The 20,861-nt window shown below is 40.5% G+C and overlaps 2 protein-coding genes across 5 annotated transcripts in view; both read left to right on the forward strand.

Moving 5' to 3' along the window:
- Positions 1-950, forward strand: part of tbr1a (T-box brain transcription factor 1a) — a 7,233-nt gene extending 6,283 nt beyond the window's left edge. Inside the window, exon 6 of the mRNA XM_026914564.3 lies at positions 1-950. This exon is cut by the window's left edge and continues 703 nt beyond it. Coding sequence (XP_026770365.3) covers positions 1-12 — 12 coding nt within the window. The 3' untranslated portion in view covers positions 13-950.
- A 980-nt stretch (positions 951-1,930) lies between these two features.
- Positions 1,931-20,861, forward strand: part of slc4a10a (solute carrier family 4 member 10a) — a 45,722-nt gene continuing 26,791 nt past the window's right edge. Inside the window, exons 1-5 of one of the 4 annotated variants that reach the window (XM_026918527.3) lie at positions 1,931-2,635; positions 8,703-8,729; positions 19,579-19,660; positions 20,227-20,370; positions 20,493-20,631. In XM_026918527.3, the coding sequence (XP_026774328.1) occupies positions 2,588-2,635; positions 8,703-8,729; positions 19,579-19,660; positions 20,227-20,370; positions 20,493-20,631 (440 nt within the window). In that variant the 5' untranslated portion in view covers positions 1,931-2,587. Of the gene's footprint in view, positions 2,636-8,702; positions 8,730-9,355; positions 10,151-19,578; positions 19,661-20,226; positions 20,371-20,489; positions 20,632-20,861 lie in introns of those variants that run through there. The other 3 variants (XM_026918518.3, XM_026918535.3, XM_026918544.3) reach the window with 3 other exon arrangements.

Below are 20,861 nucleotides of genomic sequence, written 5' to 3' on the forward strand. Positions count from 1 at the left end.
TCTCAGAGTTAAACACACAGCATGCGGGGTGGACCAGCTGCTCCACCAGACTTCTTTTTGTTTTGACCTTATTTATTTATTTACTTATTTATTGATTGATTAGGTCGGGGTGGTGGGTGTCAGAGAACATGATCCTGAGCAAGCACATTAGGCCATTTGACTTCACAACCCCTTCTGACTGAAGCCATAGTTTATACAAATCAAACCTGATGCTGTTTCTGTACATTTCATTAGGCCTAATGAATTTAGTGGGGTGGGTGCAGGGGGTCAGAGAGAATGATCCTGATCCTGGACAAACACATTACACCATTCGGAAAAGCTCATGAGGCTGTAGCCATGGTCTGAGAGCCAAACATTCAAAAAAGAAAAACATATTTCAAAATACTGAAATAAACTGAGTGTAAACTAACTGAATGTAATCAGTGTCTAGAGTGTAGACAGAGTAGTTTCATGGTAATTAACCTCAACTTCCCTTGCAAAAAAATATATATATTATAGATATATAGATATATATTCTATAGCCTATTTTATCCTACTAAATGGGCTATTTAGTCATATTAATTGTAGTTAATGGACGTAATTAAATTCAACATATCCAGTCAAGATATTCAGTCAGTTGTGGATGCCAAGTATTGTAATTGTTTTTTTTTTTTTTCCTTTTTTTTCAGGATACAATTCCCCTCTCCATCAGACTTCAGTAGCCTAATGTGTAGTAGGTTATAGGCAGTCCTCCCCTTCAGTGGCATAGATAAAAATAATAATAATAATAATAATAAAAAAAACTTTCCAGATGAGTATTAAAGTGGGTCAGTACTGAATTGTGAAAATCTGAGTGTGCTTTAAAAACGTGAATTAAAAACAGAACGTCTTGTCGAGTTGACTTTTTAAGCCTTGTTTATTTCAATGCTGCCACCTAGCGGCAGGTCGGTGTTCTGCTGCTCAGAGTTAATTATCATTAGATCATTAGATTCCTCTAAATGACACATTTACCTAGTTTGAGGAACTGAATCATAATTCTGGTGATCTGAATTTTGTTTTGCATAATCACAGTGCAGGAATTAAAGCAATGAAAGCTACTACGAAGCTATGAACATTGTACAAACTAACACACTAACTAGTATCTTATACAGCTATAGTGATGATCATAGATAGTGACATCATAATTCATGTATTTGCTAGTTACAAAGCAATTGCTAGCACTTTTTTATTTTTAAATTTTTGAGAATGGGAAAAGTTTATATGATCTCGTAGCAAGGTAGGCAGTCCTACATTTCCTGCATTCGGTTTCTAAGCTATAAGCTCTATATTGTGGTATGAGTGAACTTATACTGAACTTAGACTGTTTTAATTTGATAGTTTCACTCATGTTGGTTGCACACAGGCTACACTATAAGGCCAAAAGTACACATGCTTGTTGAACATCCTGTTCTAAAAGGCATGGCATTAATATGGAGTCCCTCCTTCCTTCCTTTTTCCTGTTATAATAATAAGCTCCACTCTTCTGGGAAGGCTTTCCACTAGAGTTTAGAGTGTGGCTGTGGGGATTTGTGTTCATTCAGCTACAAGAGCATTAGTGAGATCAGGCACTGATGTTGGTGAGGAGGTCTGGGGTTCAGTCGGTGTTCCAGTTCATCCTAAAGGTGTTCAGTGGGGTTGAGGTCAGGGCTCTGTGCAGGACACTCGAGTTCTTCCACTCCAACCTTCACACACCATGTCTTCATGGAGCTCGCTTTGTGCACAGGGGCATTGCCATGCTGGAACAGGTTTGGGCCTCTTAGCTAAAGTGAAGGGAAATTGTAATGCTACAGCATACAAAGATATTCTTTGTGGCCATGGTCAGGCGTCCACATACTTTTGACCATACTGTGTATTTGGTCAGGGACATGACAGGCATTAGCACAGATCTTAGCATTGCATTACCTAAATTAGCCACAAGATGGTGCCAGTGCCATTATATTTGTGATGCTGATTGACCATGCTGTAGAGTCAGTGCATCCCCAAACCTCCAAGCACACATACATGCAAAATGTGCTCTAACCCTAATCAGGAGTTTATATAGCCTATCCTTCTTCTCATACTTCTAATCTGAGATATATCTTTATTGCCACCAAAGTTCTAAGCTGTAGTATTTTTTTTTTCTTTCATTTTTATGATAATTGCAATCTGTTGAGTTAGATTGTATCCTAACCCTCTCCATTTAAACGCAGATATCCCTATTATAGGCTAGTGTACTGGCAATACTAAACTGTTGCTCGAGCTCTAATCCAGTGTTGCGCGTGCTCTGCTTTAAACGTGTTGCGTCTCGATATAAAACCCTCACGTGCTAAAAGCGAGCTGCGTCACACGAGCGCAAATTGCACGCGAAGCGAGGCACGGCGTGCGCGAGCAGAGCAAACGCGCTTTCTCTCTCTCTCTCTCTCTCTCTCTTTCTCTCTCTCTCTCTCTCTCTGAGGGTCGACGACTAGCCAATGGTTTCCAGTGTAAGCGTGCAGCTGCTTCAGCCGTCTCAGTGTGTGCATCTCTTCTGTTAGTAGATACACTGAAACACACTGAGCACACATTCAGCCGTGGCTCGGAGGACAGAAGAATGGACATAAAAGACCAAGGAGCGCAAATGGAGCCTCTTCTCCCGCCGGTAAGAAGACACGTTCATGCATCTCGAGCGTCACATTTGCGTTTTTCACAGGGCCTATAGGAATAACAGAGTGCAAAAAAAATAACAAGAGCACTGTTGCATTTCTGAAGGGTTTTAAATCTAGCCAGTTGATGCATAGCTTCAACAACAAACAAAAGAATGCATTTGTGTTCATTTCACTACTGACACAAGCACAGCACTGGCATCATTTGTCTTCTGCCATACTTCAGTAGCTTCTTCATGTCGCATAGGCTCAAGAGTAGCACTGAATGGCAGGCTGTGTGGTTTGTTTCCCTGATTCTTCTCTGCTTATTCGGTTAGTGGTCTTCCTCAGAATCTCTCCCACATCATGGGAATGGAGGAAGGTCATATCCCACATCCATCTATTCATCCATCCATCCATCCATTTTCTGTACCGCTTATCCTACACAGGGTCATGGGGAGCCTGGAGGCTGTACCTGGACAGGGTGCGAACCCATCACAGGGTACAATTGCAGACACACTCACACACTACGGACAATTTAGAGATGCCAGTCATATCTTTGGACTGGGGGGAGGAAGCCTGAGGAAACCCCTGAAGCATGGGGAGAACATGCAAACTCCACGCGCACGGGCGGGAATCGAACCCCATCCCTGGAGGTGTGAGGCAACAGTGCTACTTTGTGCCTCCCTCAAATCCATGTGATTCAATGAGTGCCAGTTGTCTCCAAGTGGACATATTTAGCACCTGCACGTTTTCTGAAACAATTACAGCATCATGCAAAAGCAGTTCAAAACAAAGATAGATTGGATAGATCGGAGACCATGCAAGCAGTGACAGAATTCAGCAATCTACAGCCGAACATGAACATGTCTTTTGTTTTAACAAACAGGGTAGTGGGCTACGTAGGGGATAGAAGCCATATTGCATGCTCGCTGTAGTACACTTATGAAGCATGGAGTTGGTCAGGTCTGCAGAACCTAAATGTCAGAACAAGAAGTCGTTTTGTACACTGCATAGTGGCAGCTCTGTTGGAGTGATAGAAGGTTTGTCCACATTGTTTGGCTCTGTACTTCAGCACTACAGCCAGGAACAGGTGCACACACTCAGGGCTCCTGGTCCAGCACTAGCCGTTGTCACCTCTCATGCCTTTGGTGTTTGTCTCTTCAGCACCACTCCAAATACATACGCACTAATAAAATCCATGAAGCGCTTTATCTGAACTTGCAAGACGCAGTCATCATTTTTCACGTGGCGACAGAACAATTCAGTTCCTGCTTAGCAGGGATACACACGCAGCCAAGGAGTGTGTTGTATGCCAGAGACAACAGTGGTAAGAGGAAAGTGCATTTGCCACCAAAGCTTTTAGCTAAATCAACATGGCAGCACGTTTCCTTGTAGTTATAGACAATGAAAATGATGTGTTGGTAACAAGTGTTCTTAATGTAAAAGCAGCTTTTGAGGTTTATAGTGAGTAGCCCCAGTTAGCCAGCTGGCTAGCAATATGAAATGAATGATTAATTAATGATCACTCAGTCAGTTGGTCTGCCTCGTTTATTTTAGGAAAAACATCCCTGTTTGATTGTAACAAGCTCAATCTGATTGAGCTGCGAGGTTTCCATGTGCAGATGTTTATTTATATAATTAAAGACACAGAGTTCCAGGCAAACAGAGTCCAATTTAAATTCCAAAGCAGTTACAGTAATGTTTTACACATGGTATACAAAAATGTAGAGACATTCAAAAGCAGAGGGCAAATCCAAAGGCAAAATCAGTGATCAGAAGCTGAAGATTGAAGCGGAACCGTCCCTGCATCAATGCCCTTTCCATTGGTCTGGGGATGGTGGTGGTCTGGATATTCCAGGTGGAAAGCCACAGTGAATAAGGGGTCAAGGGTGTCCTCCTAGTTGACCAGATGGAATATTTAATGGCGTTAGTGCTTAAAGTCAAGCAGAGCCTGAACCAAAGAGGACAAATGGGGGTTGGGGTTTGGGGGTGGCTCAGCTTCGGGTCTTGTTGGAGATCCAATTCCGTGCAACCAATCATGAACCATCAACACTTCTGATAGCCCACATGAGCATGGGAGCAGAGGCTGATAGTCTATGGAATAAATCCTGTTGGCGAGGGTGTTAAATTTGAGCCAGTGCAGGAAGAGGCTCCATTTCTTTTGGTTACTGCAGAAGTATGTTTGAAGAAATCTGCCTAGATCAGGGGCAGCAGGTATAAATGGGTTAGCATGGCTAAGCCTCTGTCTTTCAAAGTTAAAAAGATATCAAATAAGGTACCAAAAAGGTTTCATCAGATTATTTGCTGCTAACCAATGTCTTAATGCAACATCACCACCAAAGGTCTAATAAAAATACACAAAACTGTATGAAGAAGCAAGACTGGGCTGATTCTCTCCTGTCCAGAGAGTAGATTTAGCGCTATACAAATAAAAAAAGCGCTATACAAATAAAAATGAATTGAATTGAATTGAATAGATTTATGCAGCTTATCAGTGACAGTCTGGTGATTTCTGATATTTTTCTTCCATCGTATCTAACACATCTGTAACAAGTCATCAGCAGTGACTGAGAAGACTCATATGAAATACAGTCATGGGTGTAATGAATGCATAAGAAGTGGATAATTTACTCTATTAAACATTTCCCTCCGAAATGACATTGGAGTAGATAGACTAAAGACAGACTTTGTCCAATCAAAGTACAAATTACAGAAAAATTCAAATGACAGAACTGCAAGTTTAGCGTTTGAACAAAATGGTTTGAACCCTTGAAACACTTAAAAAATCTTGACTGCAGCTGCCTTTAACTGTGGGTTTAATAGTTTCCCCCACATCATTCTTATTATGTCATTGAGACCTCAGGATGAAAATTCATTACTCAGTCTGAATAGTTTCATTGTCAACCTGTTGATAGACGGCACATATCGCTCTGTCGCTGCTCTGGATTGAAGCTTTCTACTTAACTTTTAAACTGGGAAGCATAACCAGGTAAGAGAAGGTCCGTCATGCACAGTAAGGTAAACCGCACCGTGTAATCATAGCATAGTGTCTGATAATATTGAAAAAAGTACCTCTGCTGTTTCCATGACTGTGAGGAGTTTGGCTGCAGAACAAAACTTTTGGCTTTTGAATTTTCTAATATAATGATAATAATGGTGGTGTGAGCTGACATTTTGATCTGAATCACTATTTCTTGTAGTTCCTTTCAGAGAGATGTAGTTCTTGAGAAAAGAAGGCACAAGGGTGTAATTTCTCTGAATTTCTATAACACAACTCCAATGCCATTTTCTGAAGCTCTTAAGCGTCTAATTCCACAATGAACACCAATAGAGCAATCGTTCAATGCTTGAAAGGCAGCTATTGCTAAATTGTTTCACTTCAGCTGTCACGTTGCCTTTAATTTTGGCTGTTAGGGGGGCACTGTAAAGCTGAGGAATTAATCTGCAGAAAAAGCTGGCAAACTCTCAGAGTCTTTGCAGTTCCTTAACAGTTTGCAATGGTGGTTATTCCGTAACCTTGTAGCTGAGGAAAGATATAGTTTCCTAATGTACGTATACACAGCTTTACATGGACATGGAGCATGTTTGACAATGCTTTATATGTCAGACTTGCTTCCTTCCTGAGTGTGTCTCTGAGAACAGGAAGGTGACCATGGTGAAGTCCAGACTCCATTTAATAAGAGAACTGTTGATATTTCCAAAATAATACAGTAGCTATAACTATAATAGCAAATATAATTAGACGCACTGTAGTGTGGTCGATGCCTAAGTGGGGAAGGCAATATTAATAAATACATGAGAAAAAAATGAATATGTATTTATATATGATGGTAAGTGCAAGCATTCTCAGTAATTACATTATAGTTACATATGTGTGTGTGTGTGTGTGTGTGTATGTGTAACTACACAGGTATTAGGAACAATTAGTATTATGTGGGACCATAATATGTATAATAATACATTGCTGTGTTTACCCAATTAAAAATATTTTAATACACTTTCGTGTGTTTCTTTAAAACAAGATGAATTTGTTTATCATTTTGGGCAATGGACCTCTTTGGGAATTCATTCATCTTTAATAACCGCTTTATGCTTGTGGTGGATCTGGAGTCTTTCCTACAAACACTGGGCATGAATCAAGTAATCAAGCCCTGGATGAGATGCCAGACCATTGTAGGCCACTACATACACACATTCACACATTCATTCAAACCTATTCGCAATGTGTACCCAGTACACCTACACATGTTTTTGGGAGTTGGGAGGAAACTGGAGGACACAGAGAGAGAGAACTTGCGAAACTCTGTACAGACAGTAACCTGAGCTCAGGATCGAACCGGGGATCCTGAGCTTTGTGTGTCACTATGCTGCCTGAGACCTCATATGTATCAGAAAATGTTGTATTAATGTAATGTATTTAAGATTGATTAAAGAAAAGAAGATAATAAGGTTTTATAAAGTGTTAAGCGGCACAGACATGGTGATGCAGCAGGTAGCGTAGCGTCTTGCAGCTTCAGGGACCCAGTTTGACCCTGAGTAAGAGTTAGTCTCTGTGCAGAGTTTCTGTGCATGTTCTCCTTGTGTCTGCATTGGTTTCGTTCAGCTTCTCCACCTTCTAAAAACATGATACTGGTGGATTGGCTGCTCTAAGTTACTCTATGTGTGAATGAATGTGTTCTTGGTGTAGTTTCCTGATCCACTGTGACAGTGACCAGGATAAAGTGGTTAATGAAGTGGAGACAAGCAGTTTAATTTAGTCACTAGTTGGTAGAGACATTGTCTTTTCGGCTTGTCCGTCCATGCAGCCATCCGTCCGAGATTCTCGTTAGCGCAGTATCGCAAGAACGAATGGTTAAATGTGTGTAGGATTTATATGGGTTAATATCGTAACCAGCAGATTTTTGGAATTGATCCGAAATGGTTCAAGGTCAGAGCAAGGTCAAATGTCTGAAATAGTTGTTCTTCAATAGCTTCCTGTTATATATATTTTAATGGTACTTCAGGCATACAAATCAGTAACCTGAAGGAATAGACTCGTCGGCGTCGAGTTCTGCTTGTTGTGTTTCATTTCGCTTTGAATTGATCTAATTAAAATACTTTATGCGTAATGAATTACTCTGACGTATTCACTAACTCTGATGTATTCAATAACAAAATGAGTTTAAATTGGCGTTTTTAAAAAATCTATACAGCTCACAGAAATATGGTCACCCAGTCTAAATGCACTCTGGGTAAGGGACACTATAGCTTAGTGATAAGAGGAGAGGACAATTTGATTTTATTGAAAAATTGACATCCTGTAGGAGGCAGTGTTTCAGATTGCTGGCATCATTAAAGACCAAACCAACAGTCACAGCTGCGCCAGGATTCAGTCTGAAGTTACGAATTAAAATATGTTATAAGAGATAAAAATAGATGTATGTAGTGATATGGAGGTTCGAATAAAACATTTACAGTGCAGTTAAACCCACTTACAGTGTTAACTCATCCCATGTCTATGTTTGCTCCAGGTGATAAAGGGTGTGTCTGTTGAGACGTGAAGTTAGGTACATGGTCAGATTCATTCTTCGTGACATTCTGACTGAATGTAGAAGCTGCTGTGTCCTAAATCCCAGTGTGTTCTTCTTTCCATGGCTGAAATTTAGTCTGTTCAGAGTGTCGTGTCCTGAGTGCTGATGTGATAGGGGTAACACAGAGTCATGCAGGGTGAGCAATCTGTCATTTTTATCTTTAGTACAGAGGGGAAAATAGGAAGCTTTGGTCATGGCATGATTCAATGTGTTCCTAATCCTGCAGTAATCAATTTTTCCTGTGGAAGTGCAGTTTGCTGACACATCACATGGTATTGGGTCGTAGACTTGGTTAAGCCTCTAACAGTTCTGCTTGGCGTAGATTCATAAGGCACAATCCCCGAATTAGTCACAGTGTTCTGAAAGCATTAACCTTTTTTAATATAAAAGAGCCGACCATAAATATTTCTGAAACCATTCAAGCAGAGTGTGTGAATTCTATCTTTTTTTTAAAAAAAAAATCCTTCTGAGCTGTGTTTGTAGACTGTGTTCCCTCTGTGTCCTTCTGCAGGTTCAGAGCCCTGCGAGCAGTGAGGGGGTGAGTGTTCATACTGACCGTATCCGTGTCCTGCATGGTGCATGCTCAGTGTGCATGAGAGAATGGGCTCATTTGACTGCCTATTGATTTCCTTCACTGTATCCCACCCATGCTCTGGGGCTGGGCTTCATTCGAATTGAAATGTCATTGCGAAGAGGTCACAGAAGTTTGCACAGACACCATGGAGACAGATAATGTAAAATTGTGTCCTGCTATAATTTTCAGTCATCGTCTGAAGGGTTCCAAGAACGAGATGTAACACAGACATAGAGAGAGAGAGAGAGAGAGAGAGAGAGAAATCATAATGTCAGTCTAATGGGAGTTTAAACAAATGAAAAGAAATGACCTATGTGAAGTATTATCCATTAAGCTTTTAAAGGAAGAAGATTGCCCATTTTGGATTACATAATCAAAAGCACACTAGTCAAACATTTATCGAGAGAATGGACACATACAATGGCATTGTTTATTAAAACAAAAAAAGCCAATGTATTAGCTCTGGTGTTTCCATTCAGGTTTTTCATTTGCACATATAAAAAAAATCTGCATGAGAGATGAAGGGAGAGAGAGAGGAAGTGGGAGCGGGGTTGTGAGTGTGTTAAGCAGGAGTGATGGAGAGGTTGAGATTTTGGTCAATGGAAGAGCTGGCCAAAGGCCATGCCGAACAGACGGACACACAGGGGGAGTTGAACTGCTCTTGTAGTCATGCTGATCTGAGATCTGTGGGGAGGATTTGCTCTTTTCTTTGTCACCCCAGCCCAAGGCTTTTAGTCATATTTACACATCACTCTGGGAGCCAGTCATGTGCAGCTTTAAATATTAGTATGAGTCATTATGAATTGAAAAGCGAAAAAAAAACAAAAACACTGATAATATTGTCCTGTGCCACAGCATGCTGAACAAGCCTGTGTTATTTCTTTAACTGTTGTTGGGCATGAGCACTACATCTCCCAGTGTGCATCCCTTGTCTTTATGGAGGATGCTGAGACATCAAGAAGGCGCGAGCGAGGAGACAGAGAGGAGGGAGCTCGGTACAGCACATACCACACACACACACACACACACACACATACATATATATACACACACACACACACACACAGACAGAGCACTCATCAGACACACACACCCACAAAGCACATGAGCTTAGGCTGCAGTCCACGCAGTCAGTGATGTCGATGCTCTAACCTCCCTCCTGATTGGTGGATGGAGGTCTCTCAAGAAAAAAAACACACACAGGCTGGAGATCACAGTCGGACGGGTTTGCCGTGCTGAAAGGCTTGTCTTGGCGTTAGGCTTGAGCCTGGTGAGGAGTGCCAAAGCACCAGCTCTGCCTGGAGCTCACCAGCCTCTGAAACAGGCACCAGCGGGCACACAGCATGCAGCAGCGAGCCTCTGAGCGCAGCAGCTTTAACTGCCAGGTAGGACTAAAACCTCAGAGTTCCTCAGAGCCAGTGGAAAAACTCTGACCAACTGACACAGCTGCGGTGCCCTTGAGCTAGTTTATTTTTAACAGCTGAGAGATTGGACTGTATCGTTAGTCTAGTATTGTGTTGTAATTATATGAGGAGGAGGACGCTCACTGACGCATTCTGGGCATTAGGACAGGTTATACAAATGTGCTCTTTGCAACAGCTTAGCCAGGAACAAAGCTTTATTCCATCTCCTCTTCCTTCCCTCCCTGTGCTACTGTTTGTTTCTGCTTCTCATTCGTTCCCATTTTCTCCTCCATCTGATGGCACTCTCCAGTCTGTCTCATTCTTCTTCTCTTCCTTCTGTCCTCTCCATCACTTTGATCTCGCTTTGCAATCGCATGACTGACAGATTGAGTGCTCGGTTTGAGCTTTTTACAGATTGAGAAGGTTGGAGCGCTTCTTGCTGATTCCACTTCATTGATCTTCAGAGTGAACCGAAAAGCAAATCACAGACTGGAGGATGCACATGTGCGTGGAGGAAAGAACAGATAGAGACTGGATATAATAAACCGTAAAACTGGTTACTGATTCTTACAAGGTCAATGTGATTCCAGAAGTTTCTATTAAGACATTTACGTGACAAAGCCATTCATGTATGATTAGGTGCTGTGATTGTGCTGATATGGCACAGACTGTGTGTGTAAGCTAGACACATCGCCACGTCACGCGTGCGTGTGGCAGAATGCTCCACTGTCGTCTCCGTGAAAGGATACTGATGCTGAGCTCGTCATCGCCATGGCAACCATGACCATCTGTAGGGATCAGACCCAAGGCTTTTGTCCAATCACATGGCTTGGATCCCACCCCCTCCATCCCTGATAATCTCCTCCTTTTGCTTCTCTTGGCTGAGGCTCCTGCACAATCACACAGTCCAGAAGCACAACACACTCACACATTCACACACTGTTACTCACACACACACACACACACACACTCACATATGGAACAGATGTATATAGGGGAAAAAAACATTCGAATATGGACCGTGTTGCATTCTGTCACTGATTAATTAGATCTCCCTGCTGGGTTCTTCTGGATTCTGGTATTGTAAATTGGCCTTGTCGTGATGCTGTCATTCATGTATGGAAATGAGCTTTTTGCACACACAGTAAAATTGCTCCGAATACTGCAGTGCACAGAACTGGGTCACAAGGCATGTGTGTCCTAGAAAACCACGAAACAATCTGTGTTTCACTTTGCAGAGAAGATTAGTATGGAGTGATGGTGCACATGTATAAGAGAGAGAGAGAGGCTAAAGAGCTAGGCATTGTTACAGAACTGATTGTTGTGACACACTGTAAAAATGTGGTTATATCATACACACATCTGCAATCTGTAGATTTTTAGGCATGCTAGATTGTACTTTAGCACACAGACCTCCACGTTTCATAGGCTTTGTCTTCCTAGGATTTCACAATCAGCCTGTACAATATGGACAATATGTGATATGTAACAAAGTTGTTGAATATCACATGTCTGAATTAGGGCAGGGTAATATGACCACATAATACTGATATTGTGATAAATTTTGTCATAATTCACTTGTCTGAGATATCGCAGGTGTCATGGTATGTTTTCTAACATTTAAAAAAACAACATTTACTTACACAAACTCAGCTTATCTGATGTTAAAACTTTGCACTGAACTTTTAGTATTGTGAAACGTACATTTTTAAATTATTATATTATTTAAAAAAAATTGTTATTTTTTGTTTAAAATAATTTATTTTTGTAAACATTGTTGACATAACAGTTTTTCATAGTTTATTAAAAATGCAACACTACTGTTTTAATGGTATTTTGGTTAGCAAAACCTTATATAATGATACATATTGTGTATCGTAGAAATTTCTTCAAGTATTGTGATACAATATTTTGGCCCTTGGTCTGAATGGATGTGCAACAAAACACGGAACTTGAAACTGATTGTCTTAGCTTTATTCAGCAATAGATAACACTAATGACAATGCACAACTTGTATACAAAATGTATAAAAACGTTTCTAGCATTAAAACATCACTTTTGCAAGGACTCAGTATCCAATATCTTTAAAGCATCTTCTCAGGAATATTTTTATGCACACCCTTTCAACATTATTATGTTATACCTCCCTACACAATATGTGTTACTCATGGAAAAATAGGATTATTCGCAAGTCTACACAAGTGTCTCTGTCACAGCTGACTGAGATCCTAACTGAGGTGTTCTGCAATGAGCTGTAGTGTTGTGTAACTCTCTGCGAGATGCTGATCAGCTGTGTTTTGCTGATTGCTGTTCACACTAAGCCTCTGTAATGAGTGCTGACCTATACTCATTTAGCCGCTATCTCTGTTCAACACCAAACGCCTACATACATTAAAAGCTTGTGATGGGGATAATTAAAAGGCAAAGCAAAAGTCATTCAGCGGCTGTAAATTAAGATTAATTAAAATTCTCATTAAGACTCCTGGGTGAGTGTGAAGATCATGTGTTGACAAAATTACCTTTGAGTAATTACATACACACTGCAAATCCAAGTATGTACGCCTGCTGTATTAGATGTTAACAATTGCTCAGAATCTATAAATATATCTGTAAGTTTGTTTTTATGTCTTTTATTCTTTAAATGTGATAAATTGACCGAAGTCACTTTAGATACACCTAGAAATGTCTTAAGTATGCGTAACCCACTTTCTCCATTGAATACTAGGACTACGTTCACATTACAAGCTTCGTTGGGCAATTCTGATTTTTTGCTCAGATCAGATCTGTCTATTGTGACAGTTCACATTAATAGTAACCCATATCTATCTTTAATGTGAACACACCTGTCCCTCGAAACGTCCCGCAAGTACACATTGATTTCTTGGCCAGTCATTTCACTATACTAATTGGTTTTGGTTTTGCTTGAATTGATTATCCCGAATATCTAACCACTTCACCGATTTCCCTATCCTTCCACTGAAGGAAGTTGCTGTCAGTGTGGTTGCTGTCCTCCGTTGTTGTCTCAGGGACACTTAATGACAGTGAGACACGCATGCACGTAGGGAAAAAGCCACATGAATTCCGATCTGACCTTACCTATTCAGGTCATGTGGCCAGGGCTTTGTGGTGTCTCAGAGGTTTAAGCTTTGGGCTGATGATTGAAATCGTCATGAGTTCAAATCCCTACATTGCCAGGCTGCTGCTGTTGGGTTCTTGAGCAAGGCCTTTAAACCTCAACTACTTAGTTCTATCCTGTCTCAATTATAAGTTGCTTTGAATAAATGTGTCAGTCAGATGAGTAAATGTAAATGTTTGTCTTCAACTCTCCAGTTTGGATGAGCCTGTACCCATGATAGCCTCAGATTCCTGTTCTTGGCTGTCAGAAGTGAAACCCGGTGTGGTCTTCTGCTGTTGTAGCCCATCCAGCTCAAAGTTCGATGTGATGTGCGTTCTGTGATGCTTTTTCTGCTCACCTCGGTTATAAAGAGTGCTTATTTGAGTTTCTGTAGCCTTCCTGTCAGCTCAAACCGGTCTGGTCATTCTCCTCTGACATCTCTCGTCAATAAGAGGTTTCCGCCTGCAAAACTGCTGCTCACTGGATGTCTTTTTGTTTTTAGGACCATTCTGGTGTGAAAACTCTAGAGACTTCAAACTCTAGAGACTGTTGTGTGTAAAAATCCCAGGAGATCAGCAGTTTCTGAAATACTCAAACCAGCCCGTCTGGCACCAACATGCATGCCACTGTCAGATTCACTGAGATCACATTTTTCCCCCATTCAGATGTTTGATGTGAACATTAACTGAAGCTCTTGCCCTGTATCTGCATGTCTTTATGCATTGTGCTGCTCCCACATGATTGATTGATTGGATAATTGCATGAATGTTCAGTTATGAATTTCCTTTTCATACCAATATACTTTGAAAATTGCCTAAACAGTGACAATTACAGGTAAAAGATTAGGTACTGCACACCTCTTTTAAAGCTGTATATGTAAATGTGTTCATGTATGAGAGAGATGGGGAAAGAGATGTCTTTTTCGCAGTGTTTTATCAGTCTGGAACTTTGTGTAGAAATAGCATCAGGAACAGGTTAGGGTATGTGGTGTAGTCTGCATGCATATTTAATGCTACAACAGCACCAGAATGCGTAGCTCTACTGCATCTCTCAAACACCCTGCGTCTTCATTGCAACCCATTTAGATGATGGGATTTAGATATTATGTATAAAATGATGTGCTAGTGCCCTCTGCATTTTAGGGAGTCAATTACTGGCTGTGTTTTTGAACAAGATATTTAATAACCCTGCATCCACACTGCTGACCAGCTGATATATCTTCCATACAGCAACGACCCTGAATGTACAAGCCTTCAAGGGTAGCAAATGTTTACAACCATGTGTGTCAGTGTGTCCCTGCACACTGATGAGTCTCTGAGCCTTGGGAGCCCATCCTCCATCATAATTCAATGCTATGGGGTCCTGGTCACATGGTGTTGTGCAGTGAATGCTGGGTAGGACAGTTGGGTGCGGGCAAGAAAGGACATGAGAACTGAAAGATGAATGGGGGGATGGGGTTATGCTAGATAGAGAATTCTGGATATTAAGGGATCGACAGAGAGGAACATGAGTGGCAGAAAGGTGTGAAGAAGTGGAGGGAGGAGAGGGAAAAAGAGCCATGTTTGCTTATGCTGGAGATATAGGTGGCAAGGGTGCTTTCAGGTCTAATGTTACATTTCAGCTCACAGGAAGCTTTTAGTAATAAAATAATCAACCCAGCAGGGTGTGTCGTAAGCTTTTATTAAGCACGAATGTGTTTGTCTGTGTGTGTTTGTGTGTGTACGCAACCGGAGATGAACAGGTGTCTCCATCATTAAACACTGGCTTCAGAATAAACACATCTTTTAAGTTATTTCCATGTTGTTCATGTATTAAACATCAAGCCGCACAAAGCATGTCCTTCAAATCTCCTCTGTGAGCTCAACAGAATGAGAGCTGAGGTCTCAGGCTGATGATGTCACTGACAGACTGGAAACAATTTCCCAGGGGTTTTGGGGAGTATGTTTCCATGGAGATACCGGGTTCTCATTTATGGCTGTGTCACAGACATGACAGCTTAAGCACCAGCCACCTCAGCTGGTACAGAGACAGAACAGACACATGTGTATCACACTATCAACACTATGCCCTTAGACATATACCTTGATTTAATTGTATTGTAGTTGAAACCATCTAGACATGCGTTTCAGTGAGAGTCTATTTTTGGAACGTTTGCAAATTGGACCATAGATGGATTGGAGGAGGGATTTTTTTAAAATCTGGAATCATCATGAGAGAGAAAAAAAAAATCCAGTGGATATTTATGGCCTTATTGCATGTTGATCATTGACCTTCTTCCTATGGCATTGCTCGAAAAACACACAAACAAATGCAATGTGAAAGAACATGGTGGTATTCGTGTTCTGTCTATCCTACTAGCCTTCATTAGACAAATCTGTTAGTGTGTGTAAGTGGTTGTGTGTTAATCTTCTGAAGTCTGGTCCAGTGTGTGCATTTTCACTTAAAACACACTTCTATCTCCTCCACAGCACCCTTAAAATATCGTCATATTCAGTTTAAATTAATTTAATTTTGAATTTTTTTGGTCATTTAAATCCACTCTCTCATCACAAAGTCAGGCGGAAAATCCTCCATGGAAATAGTTGTCCATGTCACAGGGCTGTAATCCCTCTGTGGATTAAGAGATTCAGATTATAGCCTGCAAAACTACTAAAGGAAACATACAAAGGCAGTGCGGAGCATTGGTGTTTACTGAAAAAGAAGGATTGCCCACTGTTCTTTAATAAGTTTTAATTACATTTATACTATAGTGCTGTTGAATTCTCAAATTAATTCTGATTGGTCAGAAGGGGTTGATTAATTTTCTATAACAGCAGCTCTGATTAAAATGCCAACTGTAATTCATAATACAGTTTTCTGTTAATGTACTTGTTCTAATATGTTATTTTTTTCAGTAGTATTAACTAATTCTCAGGGACTTGTATGGTCGGCATAATCTGAAGCTAATAAAGGATAAAAAACCATGTTATTTAACAAAGAACAATGTATAATCATTGATATGGTGAAGATTTCTGTAAGAAAATTATTTATAGAACATTTATGGAAGGAGTCTTGGGTGTCAGCACTTTGTAATGGTCAATACGTTTTCTGACATGAGAAGCTCTTGAGTATAGATGGCTTTATGCTTTCCGTTTTTTTTCCCGTAACATGATAAGCTAAATTTTTTTTTGTCCTATTAACGTCAAAAGAGAGAGGCTGGTGAGGAAACGGCTGTTTATAGCTGCAGTACTGCATGGGGTGATGGGACTGAACGTGTGTGTTTCACGGACGTTCCACAGAATGAAATATAACTAAAAACAGTCAAAAAGCTGGCAAATTGATGAGATATGAGAGGAATAAAACACTCCAGGAGTGTTTGGAGTGGTAGTATAACTCCACTTTGCATTAGGCTGTCTCACACCACCCTGTCATTGATTATTTTTCTAGCAGGAAAGCCTTGCTATGCTTTATTCCTTACACTCTTTCAAAGAAGGTGCTTTATTTTTTTCTTATTACTCAAAAAAACATAATTCACTCCCATCTTTCTTTACTTACACATACAAATCCTTATTTTAAGTCATTACAGACATTAGCTGCAGAGGTGACTAAAACAGTGTCATCTGCTTTCTTGTCACTTGCGAGAACACTTGGGCTGCACTCGTTGCCATGGTGACTGGCCAGTAAGGTCAACCTCATGGAGGCTGATGCTTATTTCGGGACGTTTTGTCTCGTCTAAGGGGAGAGCTGATCCCTCTGCTGCTGCACTCTGCATACTGCAGATGCCTTCTCTGACTGTCTTAGCAGAAAGAGACAATAAACTCATAGCAGATAGATCGTGTATGGCAGGAGGACGGCATTTTGAGGGGAGATATCTACCTGATCGCCTCGTGGAAAACTGCATTTTTAAAAATTATGCTTGCATTTGTAAAAAAAAAAATGTATTAATTGTGGTAACTGTGTTAACACTAGAATCCAAACAGTGCCTTCTCTACAAACACAAGATAAAAGAACAGATGTACATGAGCAATCTGTGCTACAAGAGCTGAATGAGAGTGCATGAGTAGCTTTCTAAATGACAGGCAATATGCTTAGACAACTAAAGACGTCTTCTTGTTCTGATTGGTTGAATATTGAAAGTCCATATTGGTTTTTTTTCTACCTTTTACTGAGCCTGGGTAAGAAACAGACTTTTTTCTGTGTGTACATATTTGATTGCTATAAAAGGTGTTCTGACTTTAAAATTATCGAACCCACCTTTAACACACAAGTCTAAGATAGAGGTATGTGTGTCTGTATGGATATTCTGATGTTTTTTCTTTACTTTGTTAGAGAGCTTAGATGGATTACATGAGTCAGGTATGGTATGTCTATCAGACAGATTTCTTTCTTTTTTTTTTTTAGATGTTTTAATAATCAGACAATTTCAGGATTAATGAGACTCTTTATGAAAAAGTTGCAAAAATTATTGGTGAAAACAAACATTATGCACAATGTGATAAATTTGCTACTAAATAGTTTTAATAGTAAAAATCATATTAACTTTTCCCCCCAAATAATAGCATTTTCTCTCAAACTACTTTCTATAGAATATTTGTAATTAATACAAACAAACTGTCGCCTATTTTTTTAAAACGCTTTCCAGAATCTAATTTTGATTAAGTTGTACACACATGTAAAATTGCTTTGTCATCCATTACAATGGACAAAACCAGTGAGCCTTTAAGAAAAGAGACAGATGGTTGTTGACCTGCACAAGTCAGGTAATGGATATACAGTAAAAAAAAAAAAATGCATAGGCAGTTTACAATACCATTAAGCACAATCAGGGCCATAATAAAAAGTTTTAAAAGTCTGGAACAGTTGAAAATTTGCCAGGATGAAGACACATGCGTATGCTGCCTCTACTCCTTGCGATCGTGGAAAAGCACTGCACACCCACTTTAACACATGATGGCATATCACTGATGCTCTGGGGCTGTTTTGCACGTATTAGACCAGGGGCTCTTGTGAAGATGGCATTTTATGAAGATATTTAAACCCAGAAAAATGGTTGCCTCTGTCAGAAGGTTAATCCATGCTCATGGATAGATCTTGGTCATCTCAGTGTGCAGATTTTGAACCTTTTAAAAAGTGGTCTGTAACAAAGAGGGAAATCTGCATGCACAAATCTAATAATATGAAGATGTTTGAAATGTTCATGGTGGAGTGGTCTAAAATCCTTTACAAGTCTCTAAACATGTTAGTCATAAGATTAAGAGGCTCAGAGCTGTTATTCTTTTCGGGAGAGGCTTTGCCAAATATTATCGTAGGGGTGCTGAAATTAAAAAAAAAAAAAAAATCTGTAGAAAAAATGCAACATAAGACAGTATTTTATTTGATCCAAGTTGATATCACAATATTTTGTTAAAATAAAACTATATGGCTCCCAAGTGGCACAACAGAAAAGCGTTCGTCCTATAGCTGCAATTTCAAGAGAGCAAGATTGACTGTGCTGTCTGGGAGGGTGGGAGGGATGCCATTACTCCCTGTCTCTCCCCTGTCAATCAAAGTGGCACTAACCAATCATGGGCCTCAGCTATGCAGAAGAGGGTAGATAGCGCTTTCGTCTGAGTGTTCAGTTGCCCTGTGATGTAGCATGAGCAGCAGTTCAAAAAGATGCGGTTTGGCTTCATGTGTATTGGTGGAAGCACTTGCTAGCCTTCACCCTCCCAAATATAATGACTCTCGGATAGTTCTTACTGAGAAAAAGCTCTACTGACCATCTGCAACACTCCTACATGTACTCCTAATCACCAAAACTCTTTATTCCTTCGGTACAAAACTAGATGTACAAAAAAATCCTGTTCTGATTTGCGCTTTTTCAGCACGCTCAACAGGTTAGAGGTGAGACAGGTTTGTACCGGAGGTGGGTATGAGAAGTAACAGAAAATACAGACTGTATTTGTTTAAGTACTTGTTCTTTAATGTGATAAATGAGCCCTCATCTCATGCAAAGGATTTCTCTGCTACAATAGCAGCTCAGGTTGCAAAGCAACAGGTCCAGGAATCTCTACTGACTGGAAGTGTAGGCTGGGCATTGTGATGTGGTGGTGGTATCTCATGCTAATAATTGCACATGTTAATATGATATGTGTAAGAAAGTCTAGAAGTATAAAAATTGGGATTTTCAGACGTAAATAATAACGTAATCATATTGTGTGTATGAGCTGTGAGCTGCGTCTTTGTTGTGTATATATGCGTGTGTATATAAGTGTGTAAGTAACTTCACTAATCTCTGTGTGTGTGTGTGTGTATGTATGTGTGTGTTCCCACGCAGAGAAATGATGAGGAGGCTGTGTTGGACAGAGGCGGCACTCGCTCCATGCTCAATACCAACTTTGAGAAAGAGGAGCTAGAAGGTGGAATGAAATCTCTTTTTGTATTTTAAACTTTAAATTGTCATTGAAATCGCTGTCAATGTGTGTGTGTGTGTGTGTGTGTGTGTGTGTGTGTGCATGGTGCCCTGCGATGGACTGGTGTATTCCCGCCTCTAGCCCAGTGTTCCCAGGATTGTCTCCAGTCTGTTGTTGTAGTCCACACAGCATGCGATCAACATCAAGTTCATACAACTCCTGACATCATCTATATTCTAAATTTCCAAAACCTTTTTGTTGTTGATCCTCTTTCTGAACCCAGCGGAAGCATTGAATTATTCATGTTGTTTTTGTGCCCTCCTGCTTTTTCAGACCTTCATATTATCATTGGAGTTGTATGATCATGAAGCATGAGATTTGAGAGTGTTAGACAACCTAATTTCTCCTGCTTTATCTTAGAGACTTTTTTTTTGAATGTCTAGTAATAGTCAGTCAGTCATAATTTTTGATAATATTTCAATTTTTGAGTCTTCCAGCCACTAAATACTACCACTAAACATAATTTGTCATAAACATGCATTTTTCTTGATGACTGTGTTTTTCTGTTGTAGGTCACCGTACTCTGTACATCGGGGTGCATGTCCCACTCGGTCGGAGGTCACACAGGCGACATCGTCACCATGGACACCGTCACAGGAAGAGGTCAAGAGAGAGAGACTCAGGAACTGAGGATGGCCGGGAATCTCCCTCATACAGTAAGTGTGTGAGGGTGTGTGTTCTGAAAAAGACAAAAAGCTTGTTATATTGCCTCTTCGAATCATTCTCATTTCCTCTCTCTCTCTCTCGCTCTCTCTCTCTCTCTCTCGCTCCGCAGCAGACACTCCGTCTCAGAGGGTGCAGTTTTTGTTGGGGATGGAAGATGAGGATGAGGAGCACATTCCTCATGCACTCTTCACTGAGCTGGATGAAATTTGTCTGAGAGAGGGAGAGGATGCTGAGTGGAAAGAGACTGCAAGGTACAACAACAAGCACACATGCACACACACAAACACACACACACATTCCCACACTCACACACGCACGCACAGAGACACACACACACATACACACTGTACACCGATCAGCCATAACATTAAAACCACTGACAGGTGAAGTGAATAACATTGTTTATCTCATTACATTGGCACATGTCAAGGGGTTGGATATATTAGGCAGCAAGAGAACAGTCAGTTCTCAAAGCTGATGT

The sequence above is a fragment of the Pangasianodon hypophthalmus genome, chromosome 11 (assembly GCF_027358585.1).
Source record: "Pangasianodon hypophthalmus isolate fPanHyp1 chromosome 11, fPanHyp1.pri, whole genome shotgun sequence".
NCBI lineage: Eukaryota > Metazoa > Chordata > Actinopteri > Siluriformes > Pangasiidae > Pangasianodon > Pangasianodon hypophthalmus.